This window comes from Lactuca serriola, chromosome 6 (assembly GCF_051521515.1).
Source record: "Lactuca serriola cultivar US96UC23 chromosome 6, Lser_US96UC23_V15, whole genome shotgun sequence".
NCBI lineage: Eukaryota > Viridiplantae > Streptophyta > Magnoliopsida > Asterales > Asteraceae > Lactuca > Lactuca serriola.
In genome coordinates this window covers 55,927,718-55,942,740 of record NC_136413.1, presented here as the reverse complement: position 1 = coordinate 55,942,740, position 15,023 = coordinate 55,927,718, and the positions used below count along the sequence as shown (strand labels likewise).

The window sequence follows — 15,023 nt, the reverse complement described above, 5'->3', positions numbered from 1 at the left end:
GATGCGCTGCTACCATGTCGGCTTCTTCCCCTTCGATGAAGAGGTACCTGAAAACAAAACTGAAAATTATAAGCACAAAGCTTAGTGAGTTCCCCATCATACCACATATCATAATATAAACATACTGTCAGGCATATCTGGGTGTCTGACCTACTCTGCTGAGCATACCGGGGTGCTCAAACTACCCTTGTTAGGCATACCGGGGTGCCTAACCTACCCTTGTCAGACATACCGGGGTGTCCGACCTACCCCTCCGGTTTATCTCAAACCGGTTACGGGGACTATTTCACCCCTACTACTACCACATAAAAACATAACATAATCATACTGTGAGGCATACTGGGGTGCGTGACCTACCTCTTGGCCCTATCGACCGGATATGGGGACTATTCCCCTTACTACCACTATCATATAACATCATATCATACTAACACATAAAACATACAGATAGTGGCAAACCAGACAATTATAACGAAGACAATCATCCACAATCACTCCTACTAGTGGGCCAACATTATGGCCTTATACTTACTTCTACTGGAAGGTAAGTCACCTCTATATCGTGTAGTAGCTGAACTGTCCTCGGTGCTAGGATCAACTCCTCTCAAGCTCCTACACATAACAATCTTCCTTAATTACCCTTTTATACTCATAACCCTTTCAAGGGTCAACTCAGGTCAAAGTCAAATTCAAGGTCAACACCCTGGTCAAAGTCAACATCTGGCTGACTCAACTCGCCGAGTTGGTCTACCAAATCGTCGAGTTCGATATTCCACAAAATTCTGGAACTTCGATCCTACTCATCGAGTCATTCAAGAACTCGTTGAATTCCCTCCCACATAGTCGGGACTTTTTCTCCTAACTCGCCGAGTTCTCCTTCATACAGAATCAGGACCTTTTCCTCATGACTCGCCGAGTTCCTCCTTGAACTCGTCGGTTCCTGCTTCATATCAGTTGGGACGTTTAGCTCTTGACTCACCGAGTTCTTCTTCATAACAGTCAGGACATTTGCTTTCAACTCGCCGAGTTCATCCTTGAACTCATCGATTTCTTTGATCTTCAAGTCCATAATTACATCCATATTGTTGAGTCCTCTTCTAGACTCAGCCAGATTATTCAGAAACAGAAAAGGTTGGGGAAACCTGACCTGAATCACCGAGTCCTAAGAAAGACTCATCGAGTCCCCCAAAGTCCAATTCTATCCAGACGATTTCAGTCAGGCTTATTGCATCCAAAGCATAGATCTGACCTCCTAAGGTCGATATAACACATAAAGTTACAAACTTTGTGTGCATGCATGGGCGTTATGAAGCTAGAACCAAACTAAGCCATAAAGGAGTTATAATGCATGGGATAAGGCCATAGATTAATATAGGTGGCAACTTCAAGCTTTCTGAGCTCAAATGTTCCCTGAAGTCATCACTATAATATGCACTCAAATCTCGAAAGTGACTTGGAAATGGCCCAAAAATGACAATATACAAGCTCTAAAGAAGATCTACGTGATGGAAAGCCAAGGTTTAAGCTTTATACCTCAAACAAGCTGGAAATGCAACCCAAGCTTTGGATCTACTGTCTTTTTCTTGAATCTCCAAGCCTTTCCTTCATTCTCCAAGCTTCAAATCACAAAATGGCACAAAATAGCTCAAGAGCACTCAAAAGTCGATTAGGGTTTCGTAAACAGGGTTTGGAGGTGATGAAGGTTGGAGTGGAGGCCATATAATGTAACGCCCGCGTTTCCAGGCTAGACATTTTCGTTGATGTAATAGTTTAGGTTAACCCTTGTAACTCTTTTGAAGTATTAATGATGAAATATTTGAGTATTATGTGAATGATGTGAATTATGTGTTTATTTACTTAATTATTATAATTTAATGAATTAAGAATAAATTAAGTGTCAAAATTAAAGTATGAGATAAGCCTGATATCTTTGCATAAAGTTGTAGTGGCCGAAACGAGGTTTCCGAATATATATAGAAGTTATGAATTTCTGAAGTTTCGACTTAGCGGTATGCAGCCCGAAATACTCGATTTGAGATCGATCGGTTTATAGCCGAAACAATCTAAACGAGAATCGAAGATCTCGTTGTTAGTAGCGAAACGATGAAAAGTTAGGCGAGAACGGACGTCGGACGAAGAAGTTATGAATTTATAACAAAGTTTTCCTGTCCGGGACTACTAAAAATAAATAATAAAAAAAATAAAGTCAAAAATTAGCCGACGGAGTCTAAACGAAAGTTGTAGAGCGTAGTCTCACCTACGCGTGGATATAATGAACGTCGAAAACGGAGTTCGTATGACGAAGATATGAATTTTCAAAGTTTATTAAATAATTAATATTTAAATTTATTTATTATGTCCGATATTATCCGAAGAGGAGTCACCGGACTTATCCGAAGTACGCCCAGCGTACAGCGAAGCATGACACACCTCGCACTCGAGTTCTTCGGATGACGCATGCAGTGACGATTTCGGAGGCGTACGCCCCGCGTAAGGCTGTACGCCCAGTGTACTGCGAGGCCTCAGCCTCCTATAAATAGGATGCGAGGGTTCCGGGCATTCTTGCTCATTTCTTCTCTTTTTCGTGCCGAAGCTCTGCGTGTAAACCCCCGAAGCCATCCCGACACCCCGGATCTCATATCCAAGTTAAGAAGGAAGTTTTACGCTCCCGAGATCCCGAGAAGTGCGATTCCCGAGCCGAAGCTCTGCCCACGAGGAGTTCGATTTTTGTGGAGATCTTCCAGATCTGCCGAAGAATACTACTTCTACAAGCCGTAGTGCTGTCTGATCATCTTCTGATCAAGTGAGTGTGTAGTTACCTTCTTATAACGCATAATTATGAAGTATTTTATATAAAATACGTGTTATGTGTATATTTTGTTGTTATATGTGTGAATGTATATTCACTTTCTTCTATCTCATAGATCTGATTTATTCTCTATGAAATACGTGTTATGTGGGTGTGCCTCATCTGTTATGTGGAATATGTATTGAATGAGAATGCTATACAGGTTTTAAACTATGTATAAAAATATATATTTTTATTTACTAATATGTCGGGTAGAACATGGGTAGATAGTTGTGTGATAAACAGATGAGGGGCCTCGATGTTGTTTTTGATTCAGTCATCTAGCGGAGTTTAGATGACGGCCACAGACTTTTCTAGACAGTCATGTGGAACGCTAGCAGGTTCGCCACCTGTAGGTGTTAATGAACCTGGGTGTTCATTTGCTGTACTCCATCCCCCTCATGGTTGCCTTATTTGACTTATATTGCTGAGGAACCCCCGAAGCATGTGTTGTCGCCCCGATGAAATATTCTTAGACTAGGTCCCTTATGTTAGTTGTCTTAGGGACGTAAAGTGAGAATAACGGGAATGAGTAATTGGGTTATTGTTGGTTGGTGGAAATTAAATATAATTATTTATTGTGGGTTGAAAACCCTATATGCTCACCAGGCTCTCAAGCCTGACCCACTCAATTTATTTGTATGACAGGTAGTGGCGCAAGGGCATAGGATGGATGAACCATCAAGTTATTTTGTTTACAAGTCTGTATATGTATATATTTGTTGAATGACTTGTAATGTTATCGTTTATGCTTTATGGTCTGTATCGGAACATGACATCCCGAGTTTTGATTACATAATGAAAATACATTTCTTTATGAAATGCTTTGGTAGATATTATTTTATCATATTTTGTTTTTGGGAACAAATTCCGCAACTCTTTCAAATCAAAAGGATTTACTCTGAAAATGTTTAAAAAGCATAAATGAAACCGGTCTTTTCTGGCCGAGATTTTGGGGATGTCACAGTTGGTATCAGAGCATTAGTTTAAGCGAACTAGGAATTTGTAGGATTTCTAGACTTAAACTTAAAATGCTAAGTGAAATTTTGAGATGTGTGTCTATTATGTTTTAGACACGAACACTAGTTTATTTTAGGAAAATTGCCTAAAATGCTTTTATGTGCTAAATGTTATATTTTGCCATATATGATATTATTTGTTCGGATCTATGGTCTGTTGCCGACCGGATCTGGAAACCTTATGTGTATAGGATTCTAAGCGTACATCTACGATATTAGAACTAACATGTAAACGTTTCGGAGTGATAAGGATGATTTGAATATCTATCGTGAATGAGGATCTAATTTCACCTTATTCGGTGTGTAGATAAAAAATGGTGAGAACAAGAAGTGGAGTTGGAAATGCTGATGAAAACAGGAATCAACCACCAGTGATTGAGCAAATACCTCTCGTAGCAGCATCACCTGAGCCGATAACAATGGCTGATGTACAATTGATGATTCAGACGATGTTGTATCGTCAGATGGATGAAAGGAGACGTTTGCTTCAACAGAATCGTACGAGGTGCCGGTACGTCAGGCACATACTCTAGAGGAAGCTATCTGGGCTACCAAGTCTGTTGAGAACATGATTAAGGGGAGAACCACCGACAAGGTTGAGGTTGGTGAGAAGAGAAAGTTTGAGGGAACATCTGGTTCCGATAAGAAAAGCAAATTTTCGAAATCTGATTCGAAAAACTTTGGTGGAGGAAAAGGAGGCGAAGCGAAGTGGTGTGATAAGTGTAAGAAAAAGCACTTTGGAAAATGTAGTGAGGATGTAACCTGCTACAAGTGCGGAAAAATTGGGCATTTTGCCAATGAGTGTCCGAACAACAAAAGGATGTGTTTTGGTTGTAATGAAGAGGGGCAAATTTTTAAAGACTGTCCGAAGAAGAAGGAGGCAGCTAAGCCCAACATTCCACCAAAGTCGGAGGCGAGAGCCTTCTAGATGACACTTGAGGCTGCGAAAGATGAAACTGATGTCGCTTCAGGTACCTTTCTCGTAAACGAATTACCTGCACAAATTTTGTTTGATTCTGGAGCCAACTACTCCTTTATTTCGCATGAGTTTGGTAGAAAACTAGCTTTGCCTATTGATAGACTAGATAATCCTTATTAGTCGAAGTTGCTAGTGGCAAGTTTGTACCTGTTAGCCATCGTATGAAAAACATCTTAATCGACCTTAATGGGAATAAGTTTCACGAGGAATTATTGCCTATCGAACTTAATGGTTTCGACATCGTTCTGGGAATGGATTGGCTTAGCGCCAATGATGCCGAAATTTTATGCAAGAAGAAGATAGTTAAAATAAACCCGCCTGGGAAAGATTAGTTTATGGTGTATGCGGACAAACGCAGAGTAAATTCTGGAATCATTTCTCTAATGAAAGCCAGAAAGTGTTTGACCAAGGGATGTACATCATATTTAGCATTCGTGATCGATGCTAAGAAGGAAAAAAGGTGATGCAAAGTATTCCAGTGATGTGTGATTATCTGGAAGTATTTCCCGAAGATCTTCCTGGATTACCGCCTGATCGACAAGTAGAATTCCGTATTGACTTGTTACCAGGAACCACGCCAATTGCAAAAGCACCGTACCGATTAGCACCGACGGAGATGAAGGAGCTGATGATGCAACTTCAAGAGTTATTGGACAAAGGTTTCATTAGACCTAGTTCATCACCCTGGGGAGCTCCGATGTTATTCGTGAAGAAGAAAGATGGAAGTATGAGAATGTGCATCGATTACAGAAAGCTGAACAAGGCAACAATAAAGAATAGATACCCATTGTCGAGGATTGATGACCTATTTGATCAATTGCAAGGTTCGATCTATTTCTCGAAGATCAATCTAAGGTCAGGATATCATCAGCTAAAAGTAAGAGAGCAAGATATCGAGAAGACTGCATTTAGAACTAGATATGGACACTACGAGTTCTTGGTTATGTCATTTGGACTAACCAATGCTCCAGCAACGTTCATGGATTTGATGAATAGGGTTTGTAATCCGTTCCTTGATAAATCTGTGATAGTGTTCATAGATGACATTCTGATTTACTCGAAAAGCCAAGAGGAGCATGGAAGACACTTGCGAGAAGTGTTAGAAGTCTTGAAGAAGGAGAAGTTGTATGCAAAGTTCTCCAAATGTGATTTTTGGATTCGTGAAGTCCAATTCTTGGGTCACGTGGTCAACCAGGAAGGGATAATGGTCGATCCAACAAAGATTGAGGTTGTAATGAAGTGGGAACAACCAAAAAGTCCCACGGAGATCCGAAGCTTTTTAGGATTAGCCGGATATTACCGGAGGTTTATCCAAGGTTTTTCTTCGATCGCTAGCCCATTAACAACTTTGACCCACAAAGGAGCTACTTATGCTTGGAGTGATAAGCATAAAGAAGCATTCGAGAAGCTAAAGAAGAAGCTATGCGAGGCACCGATTTTATCTCTACCCGATGGAGTTGAAGACTTCACTGTCTATAGCGATGTGTCTGGTGTTGGATTAGGTTGTGTCTTGACCCAAAGAGAAAAGGTGATCGCATATGCGTCTCGACAGTTGAAGGAGCATGAAAAGAACTACCCTACTCACGATTTGGAGTTGGCAGCCGTAGTTTTCGCTCTGAAAATATGGAGGCATTACCTCTATGGCACGAAGTGTAAACTTTTCACTGATCATAAGAGTCTCCAATATCTCTTTAATCAGAAAGAGTTAAATATGAGGCAACGACGCTGGCTAGAGTTACTCAAGGACTACAACTGTGAGATACTTTACCATCCCGGTAAAGCTAATGTTGTTGCTGATGCTTTTAGTCGAAAAGTCAATGTTGAGAGAAAAAGGCCAAGAGCGTTGAGAATAGAAGTTGTCTCGACAATTGTGGAGAGTATAAATATATATGTATATATATATATATATATATATGTATATATATGTATATATATATGTATATATATATATATATGTGTGTGTGTGTATATATATATATACGTGTATATATATATATATATAATTTTGAAGGGTTTCCAATCCTTTTTTAAGCATTACATCAATAGATTTCTTATGGGACTTTTTCCCTAAACTTCTTATTCTAACTTCCTCACTTCTGGTATTTCCTTTTACTGCCATGGTTGACTCCTACAAGCACTCACAATGTGTCTTAGTCTACTGAAAATTGTTACACCTAAATTCCGCAAAATTGCATAGATGATGAAGTCCACAACTATTGCACAAGGGGAGTCTTCACATGTATCCCCTTGGTGGAGTGGGTGTTCTTTCTCCAGGATTCCTTTCCTCTCTTTCCTTCCACAAGGGCTGACTAGATTTTTCATTAATGGTTCCTTCCCATTTGTTTTTGAGTTCTTTGGACTTCTTCTTGATCCTTTTTGAGTTTTGGATTAAAGTCTCCTTGAGGATGAAGGTTAAATATTTGGCTTCCTCGTAGGTGTTGGGTTGATATACACGCACCTCTCTCTTAACATGGGGAGCTAGTCCTTAAAGGTATGCATCAATCTTATTGATTTCTGAGATGACCAATTCATGGCATATAGTTCTAACTTATCATTTGAACAACTTGTTGCAAACAACTGAGTCAGGGATGAAGAAAAAGCATGCTTCTTCTGCAAAAAGTGCTCCTGTCCTGACCATAGGATCTGGTAAAGGGAAAAAGAGGAAGTCTCATTCCCAATCCAACTGGAAAGGGAAGGCCCATGCTGGAGGGTCCAATCATGGGTCCAAGACGAAGCCTAACTTTGATGTCCATGTGATAAGTGATCCTAAGGAGACCACTTGCTTCCATTGTGACGAAAAGGGTCATTGGAGAAGAAGTTTCCCCAAATACTTGCAAGACTTGAAAGATAGAAAGATCAAGGCATCATCTTCAGGTATTTACACTATTCAAGTTAATAACACACAACTTTCTTATTCTTGGGTCCTTGACACAAAATGTGGTTTCCACATTTGTTCTGATTTATAAGGGCTAAGAGAAAGTGAGGAAATTGAGCATGAAAACTTGAACCTAGTCATGGGGAATAAGTGATTTTCACCTGTTACCAAGATTGGACTTATGAACTTATGCCCGATAGTGTTGTTAGGTTAATTTGTTGAATTAATGTAATATGTTAGATATGACACAAAACATTATTTCATTTCATGCTTTGTTCAGACAATGTTTTAGATATTCATTGATAATGATATTGGATCCATTTTTGCTTATCATAATGGTGTTTTTTATGTTTAAAGCTTTACCTTGTAATGATGTGTATGAAACTGTGACTTGTGTTAATAACCTAAGCAATAGTGTGTTTCATATTGATTCGTCTAATGGTGTGGACAAGGAATGTTTGTGGCATTGTCGTCTTGGACACATAAACAAGAAACACATCGCCTAACTCTAAAAGGATGAAGTGTTGGAATCATTTGATCTAAGAACATATGATGAATGCGAATATTTCTGTTGGGCAAGATGATAAAATCACCTTTCACTGAAATATGTGAAAGAGGTGAGGAATTACTAGACCTCATCAATATGGATGTATGTAGACATTCATATTTGTTACAAGGGATACTAATCAATATTATGTGACATTTACAGATGATTATAACAGATATGATTATATCTAATTATTCAAACATAAATCAGAAACATTTGAAAAGTTCAAAAAGTTTAAACACTAAGTCGAGAATCAAGTGGACAGGAAGATAAAGACGCTCAAATCTGACAAAGATGGTGAGTATCTTAGTATTAAGTTCTACGACTATGTTTATGAATGCAGAATTGTTTCACAATTGACTCCTCCCAGAACACCACAACTCAATGGTGTGGCTGAAATGCGTAATCAAACCTTATTAGATATTGTTCGTTCCATGATGAGTCGAACTTCAGGGTATGCCTTAGAGACAACCGCTCGTATCGTGATTTTTGTTCCAACAAATAAGGTTGCTAAAACTCCTCATGAGACGTAGACAGGGAAAGCTCCCTTGCTCGTACATATAAAAGTTCGGGGTTGTGAATCTCGATTTCAAGAGGGTCATTCGAATCGCCACCTTCCTTAAATTTAGATTTCATGTTTATTATTTATAATAAATCGATGAGGATTTTCTATTAAATGAATTAATCCAGATGAAGAAGATGGATGAGTTTTAAGTCATATGGGTTTTAGCATCAACTTCAAGTACCAAATTTTGAATGAGATTAAGTTTCAATGCTTCAATCAATGGTTGTGAAGGGACAGTCTCTCTTAGAAACAGAAAACCCACAATAGCATAATGGCTATCATCTTTGTTAATTGTGGTAATATTAATTTGATACATAATTAAACTTGGGTTGTGTGTATTTCATTGAAATCTCCAAAGATGAGGTGTGATATTTCTCGATAAATCTTTGGTCGTACGCATCTATACGGGTGAATGTGCGTATTTTCATAAGAGAGAGAGAGATTTATTATTAGTAAAAAATTAACATGAATAGAAAAAAACATTAAAAAAATATAGATGCGTAATTTAGTGTTTTTAAAACCAGGAATCTAAGATTTAAAACAAAATCCAAAAAATAATAATATCACAATAACTATTTTTGTAGTTTTGTTTAAAATTAATAAACTATCTAAACATAGTATAATACCATTCAAATGGAAGCGGACCTTCCCATGATATCTAACCCACTTTCTCTTTGGAAATCCACCTCCCCAAAGAAAGATTGAAATTTAATAATCACCCATCTCAATCACAAACACATACACTCACATGCCAACTAGATTCAACCGATAACGTACCTTCAACATCCCATCCGCATTTCAACATCACTCAATTCATCAAGCCTATTGAAGATCAATGAAGAAGAATCGACGAAGTTTAATCTACTTGAAATCCATTCTCTACAAGCTATGACGCCGGCGATTAGATTCTTCCGATCTCGATCTGTTTACGAACGCCTTTGACCACACCTACATAAAGGTAACGATGATGAAGCGATCAGTGCGTCCATTGTTCAGCGTTCTGCTCGTCTTTGCTGCCGCCGCTGCAACTCTGTGTTTTCGGATCATTGTATCCGGCGCTTTTGGAGACATTCTTAGTATTAGCGATACCGAAGCTACAGAGAAGGCTCCCTCAGTGTTTAATTCAGCTTTGTTGTCGTTTGCTGCGGTTGATTTAGCTGAGAAGTCACTCAGACAAAACGTCGAGCAGCTGGTGGACATGGATTTCCGAAGCGATAACTTCAATCGCCAGCGATCGTTTCTGTCGGCGGGTAGGTATCGGTTGGATACTGGTTCTAGGTCCGTTAGGCGTGGCCCTATGGATCTCAGGTCGCCGGAGTTCTACACTCTGTGGTTGAAATTCCGACGGTATTTGCGGGATTGGTGGCGCCACCGTCGGTTTGATCCTGATGTCATGTTCGAGATAGTCAATGTGTTGAAGACTGTAAACATGACCGGAGGTTTGGGATCCAGGCGGAAGTACAGGACGTGCGCGGTGGTCGGTAACAGTGGGATTTTGCTCAAGCGTAATCTAGGCGGAGAAATCGATAGCCATGAGTTTGTGATCCGATTGAACAATGCTAGAATCGGTGGCTATGAACGATTTGTTGGCTCAAAAACCAGTCTCTCATTCATGAACAGCAACATTCTCCATTTATGTTCACGTAGAGGAGGTTGTTTTTGTCATCCATACGGCGAGAAAGTTCCTATAATGATGTACATGTCGCAGCCAGTCCATTTTCTCGATTACGCTCTTTGTAATTCATCTCACAAATCGCCATTGATAATCACAGATCCAAAGCTTGACGTTCTATGTGCAAGAATCATCAAGTATTATTCAATCAAAAGGTACTTGAAACAAATCGGGAAGCCATTGGAGACATGGAGCTCCGTTCATGGAGGATCCGAGTTCCATTATTCCTCCGGTATGCAAGCCATCATGCTTGCTTTGGGGATCTGCGACAAAGTTAGTATCTACGGATTCGGTAAATCAGATTCAGCCAAACATCATTATCATACAAATCAGAAAAAAGAACTTAGTTTACACGATTACGAAGCAGAATATGATCTGTATGAAGATCTAGTCAACAACCCTGTAGCCATCCCTTTCGTTTCAGATAAGTTCAAGTTCCCTCCTGTAACTATTCACAGATGACACATTGTCATCGACTCATTGGAGCTTCTTTTACACACGTTACTCAATTCCCAATTCCCACTCTTCTTTTCTTAGATTTCTATATGAAGCATTTTAATTGTTAGAGAGATAAACATATGTAGACATTAAATTACTTCTAGTCATTGAAATGAAGTAAAAACCAAAATATATACAATGAGTAGATATATATTCATAGAACCAAGTACATAACACATATATAGCCGATAGTATAGTACTACTACATGATGCCCAAACATATTGCAAAATGACATCAATGATTTTTACATCAAAATAGACCATACTACCCCTAAAGTTCCTATACTTCTAGAAAAGACCAAAAAACCCCTTTACCCACATCAACCATCTTTACTCAACAGGAGCATCAGCATCAGCTGGATCAACTTCTTCATACACAACATCTTGTTCTTCAAACTTCACTCCAACCAAAAACCTTATCATCACCTGCAAACCCAAAACCAAAGAACAAATGACCATTTTACCCTTGATGAAAATTACATACTATTAAAACCCAGTCATCAGTTATTAGTTTATTACCTGTTTAGGATCATAAACAGCATACTCATTATACTCGAGAGGACTATCTTTATACTCGGATTCAACTAAACTGCCACATGGCACCATGATATCATCCTTCCAAACAAAATGCTCTTTTTCATTGGTTTTCTTCCTTCCTAAACCCTTCACTCCTGCTTTTTTCTTCTCTAAAGACTCCGTATCTTCAGGCACCGAGGTTATTTCTGTAATTTCCTTCCCCAAAGAAGCCACAGCCAAAACTAGAAACCCTTCTGGCCTATCCACAGCTGTATACCCATACCTTGCAGCTTCTGCAGCCGCATCAGAACACACAATCGCCCTACCAAACTGTACACCATAGGACATCAACATGGTACCAAACAAAAACAACATAGTACAAAACAAAAAACAGAATAGTATAGTTCCGTACCATGTATCCAGAAACCGGGAGTGTGCATACAGCTGGCAAGAATCCTTTATGCAAGTGCCTCAATAGATTCGAACTTCGTGTCCCTAAAGTTACCACACCATAAGATCATGATCATAACTTTAAAGAATTACGATAATACCCTTTAATGATTTGAAATTTGAAAGTCTCTTGCTTACCACACCATAGAAGAACTTTATTTGGGAGTTTTTTGATATCATCATAAGAAGGTCCTGCACCTACTTCCACTTGAAACACATTCTCAACAGATATCCCATAGCTCTGAAAATTACTAGATTAGATTACAAATTTACAACCGTTGGATCAATCATTAGAGAATATATAGAAAATGGGATCTTACAATCTCCCCAACTTTCACTGGCTCGTAGGTTTTTTCAACGTATTTAAGAATCATATTGTAGTCATCTGATTCCTTTTCCAAAGGTGAAATTGAGCAACCGAGTTTCTTGTATCGATCAAACAAAGGGTCATCAATGGTGGATCCACTCATATCTTCTATAATTCGTGAAGCCACATTTATATCCCTCACAGTTTCAAGCACAGATGCACCCTACACAATAACCATAATAAGTCCATAACTTTACAGATTAAGAACTGAATGAATCTATAAATAACGACGGATTTTTTAATTTTAAATTTTGCTTACATGGTCTGCAAGATCTTGATGATCTCTAAAGATAAAAGGTCGTGTAGAGTGCAACAGTGTAAACCATCGTTGACTGAAGTCTGACCACACAGCGCTAGGTTTGTCTTCTTCCCCTTCTATAGTCTTGAATAGCTTCTCAACAAATTCAAGTAAAGTTTCTTCACCTGAAAAAAGGGAGTTATTTAACAGAATATGAATAGTAATTGAAAACTTAAAATTGAAAAAGTGAAAACTTACATTTTTTTATATGGAAATCAGTGAGCATGGCGACAGGAAGATCAGGTGCATCAATTCCCATCTCCATTAACGCATACCTGTAAATCTCTTGACCACAAAGCACTTTCATGAAATTAGCGACAAACGGATCAAGCTTGCAGTGAGCTGCAGCTGCTCCAAGTTGACGCAACCCTAGACCTCCATATCTGACGTCATAACCATCGTCGATGTCAATCGGGTAAAACTTTCGCGGCTTTTTCTGAATCTTCTTCTCTCGTTCCCATGGCTCAAATTCATTACCAGTTAACTCCTCGAAAATTTCAGCAAACTCTTTGATTGCTTCATCGACGTTCTTCTTCTCTTCTACTCTTTCATCTGCTCTTGGATCTGCTCCGACTTTCCCTCTTCTGTAATACAAATGGATCCGATTCTCCGGGACCATTATCAGTTGCATCACGCAGATCTCGTTGATTCTTCTTCCTCTATCGCTTACAGAAAGCGCACAGTTGTATATGATTCCGTCTTTCTCGAAGATCACACCTCCATCTTTGTCTAATCTGCTATCCTTGTGTACGCCTCTCTTTCCATACATCTTGATCTGCGAGAAGTTGGATAACAGAGATGATTGAAGCTAGGTAACGGAAGTTATGGAAAGAAGATGAAGAATCAGAATCGTTTACTTCGGCGTTTAGAGATTCTAGAGCTTCTTGACTTCGATCCTGCATGTCCCATTGGATCTCTTTTCCGTCAACTGCGAGATCGCTAACGACGTCGTAAGCGTCCAGTGGCTGTGGTTCGTCTTTCTCGATGCTATCGTTCAGCCATGCTTCACGTACCACTGCTATACCTCGTTCTCTGTTTCATTTATTCGAATATTTTAGATCCGATGAGAGAGGGAGAAAGAAATAAGATAAGACACACTAACAATGCTTCTGCAACTTTCGACGATCCTCCTCGATCTCGTTCAGAAGATGACACGACTACACACGTCACTCCGATGACATGATTTGCGACTTTTCCTCCATGTTTTTCGATCTTAGTCTTCCAATATTGCTTCAGAAGACGATGAAAACAGTGAGAAAAGGATGTAGAAGTTGTAAAACTCGAAGAACAATAATGGCGAGAACTAGAAGAATGTATTACATACATGTGTGCGAGAGAGTCGACCAGAGAGAGATATGATCATTCCTGCAAAAGGCTTATCTTTTGACTGTATATCCCTCTTCAGTTTCCCCTTTGGGTCTCGATGCTCCATCAGTAACTATACAAAAATAATGTAATCGTTTGGATCTCATAGCAAAAAAACACATAAACAGAATCAAGGAACCTGAGATAGAGAGAATTACATCAGAAATGGGGGAATCCTGCACAAAATCAGGGTATTTGATAGGCTCTTCGATTCTGGGAGGGTCATTGGTGCTATACGTACATGTCGACCACTCACTGTATGATCCTTCGCAGATGTAATTATGACCATCGTGATGCAGTGTTCCACCGCAGATAGGACACTCCTTTAACACTCCGTAGAACATCATATCTTGACTGAAGAGGTGAAGATACACAAATACACAATGAAAATCTCAATGCATGCCAAGTGTTTGTGTTTATGCCTATGAGAAATTAGAACTTACCATCTAGGCACAACAGCATCATCTGAGCCTGAACTATTGGCGTTGTTAGCTTCGAGGATCTCACGCATCTGCTTAATCGAGAGATGTTGACTTGTGGTTTTGCAGAAGTTATCAAACTCAGCGACAATGTCTGTTAGAGATTTGTTATTCGACTTATTTCCATTGTTGTTGTTGTTGTTGTTATCCTCTGATTTTGGTTTCTTGTTTGGTGATTGCTCGTGTTCTTGCTTCTCCGCTTTCTGCTTTCTGGTCATGATTTTCTCTTCGTCTCCTGGAGGATGATTCTGTGATCTTGTATCAACCTTCATGGTAGTGTGTGAGTATGGTGATTTCCTTGAAGAACATAAGATTTGAAGCAACAATGGCGGGGTTAAATTTATTGTGTTCTTTTTGGAGGTGGAGAAAAGAGGTGATGACACGTAGGCTGTATGTGCCTTCTCCCTGTGTTGACATCTGTATTTCTGTAGTGACACGTCTCCGCCGTTTTTACTCTCTCTTTGTTTTGTTTTTTACTATTAAAAGTGGATATTGAGTTTTTGGGTAAATCCATTAGCGAGGGTAATTAAAGCGAAGTCTCTAGT

General features: G+C 39.2%; 1 protein-coding gene and 1 pseudogene across 1 annotated transcript; one reads left to right on the top strand and one right to left on the bottom strand.

The window, feature by feature from the left end:
- The first annotated feature begins 9,797 nt into the window (after positions 1–9,797).
- On the top strand, positions 9,798–11,041 carry LOC145058496 (beta-1,6-galactosyltransferase GALT29A pseudogene; annotated as a pseudogene).
- Positions 11,042–11,135: 94 nt separating this feature from the next.
- LOC145058495 (poly ADP-ribose polymerase 3) lies at positions 11,136–14,806 on the bottom strand. Its single transcript, XM_079006392.1, has 12 exons — positions 14,443–14,806; positions 14,158–14,353; positions 13,959–14,072; positions 13,737–13,864; positions 13,492–13,666; positions 12,833–13,409; positions 12,596–12,759; positions 12,290–12,499; positions 12,108–12,210; positions 11,932–12,014; positions 11,523–11,849; positions 11,136–11,429 (listed from the first exon to the last, which is right to left on the bottom strand). The coding sequence occupies exons 1-12, from the start codon at positions 14,748–14,750 to the stop codon at positions 11,334–11,336; spliced, it is 2,481 nt and encodes an 826-aa protein (XP_078862518.1). The 5' UTR covers positions 14,751–14,806; the 3' UTR covers positions 11,136–11,333.
- Between the last annotated feature and the right edge of the window lie 217 nt (positions 14,807–15,023).

Excerpts from the sequence above, each read along its gene's own strand:
- LOC145058495 (XM_079006392.1), bottom strand. The coding sequence starts at position 14,750 with ATGAAGGTTGATACAAGATCACAGAATCATCCTCCAGGAGACGAAGAG. Across the intron at positions 13,410-13,491 it reads TAGAATCTCTAAACGCCGAA|ATCAAGATGTATGGAAAGAG; the intron begins GTAAACGATTCT and ends AACTTCTCGCAG. Across the intron at positions 11,430-11,522 it reads CTGTTTATGATCCTAAACAG|GTGATGATAAGGTTTTTGGT; the intron begins GTAATAAACTAA and ends TTGGGTTTGCAG.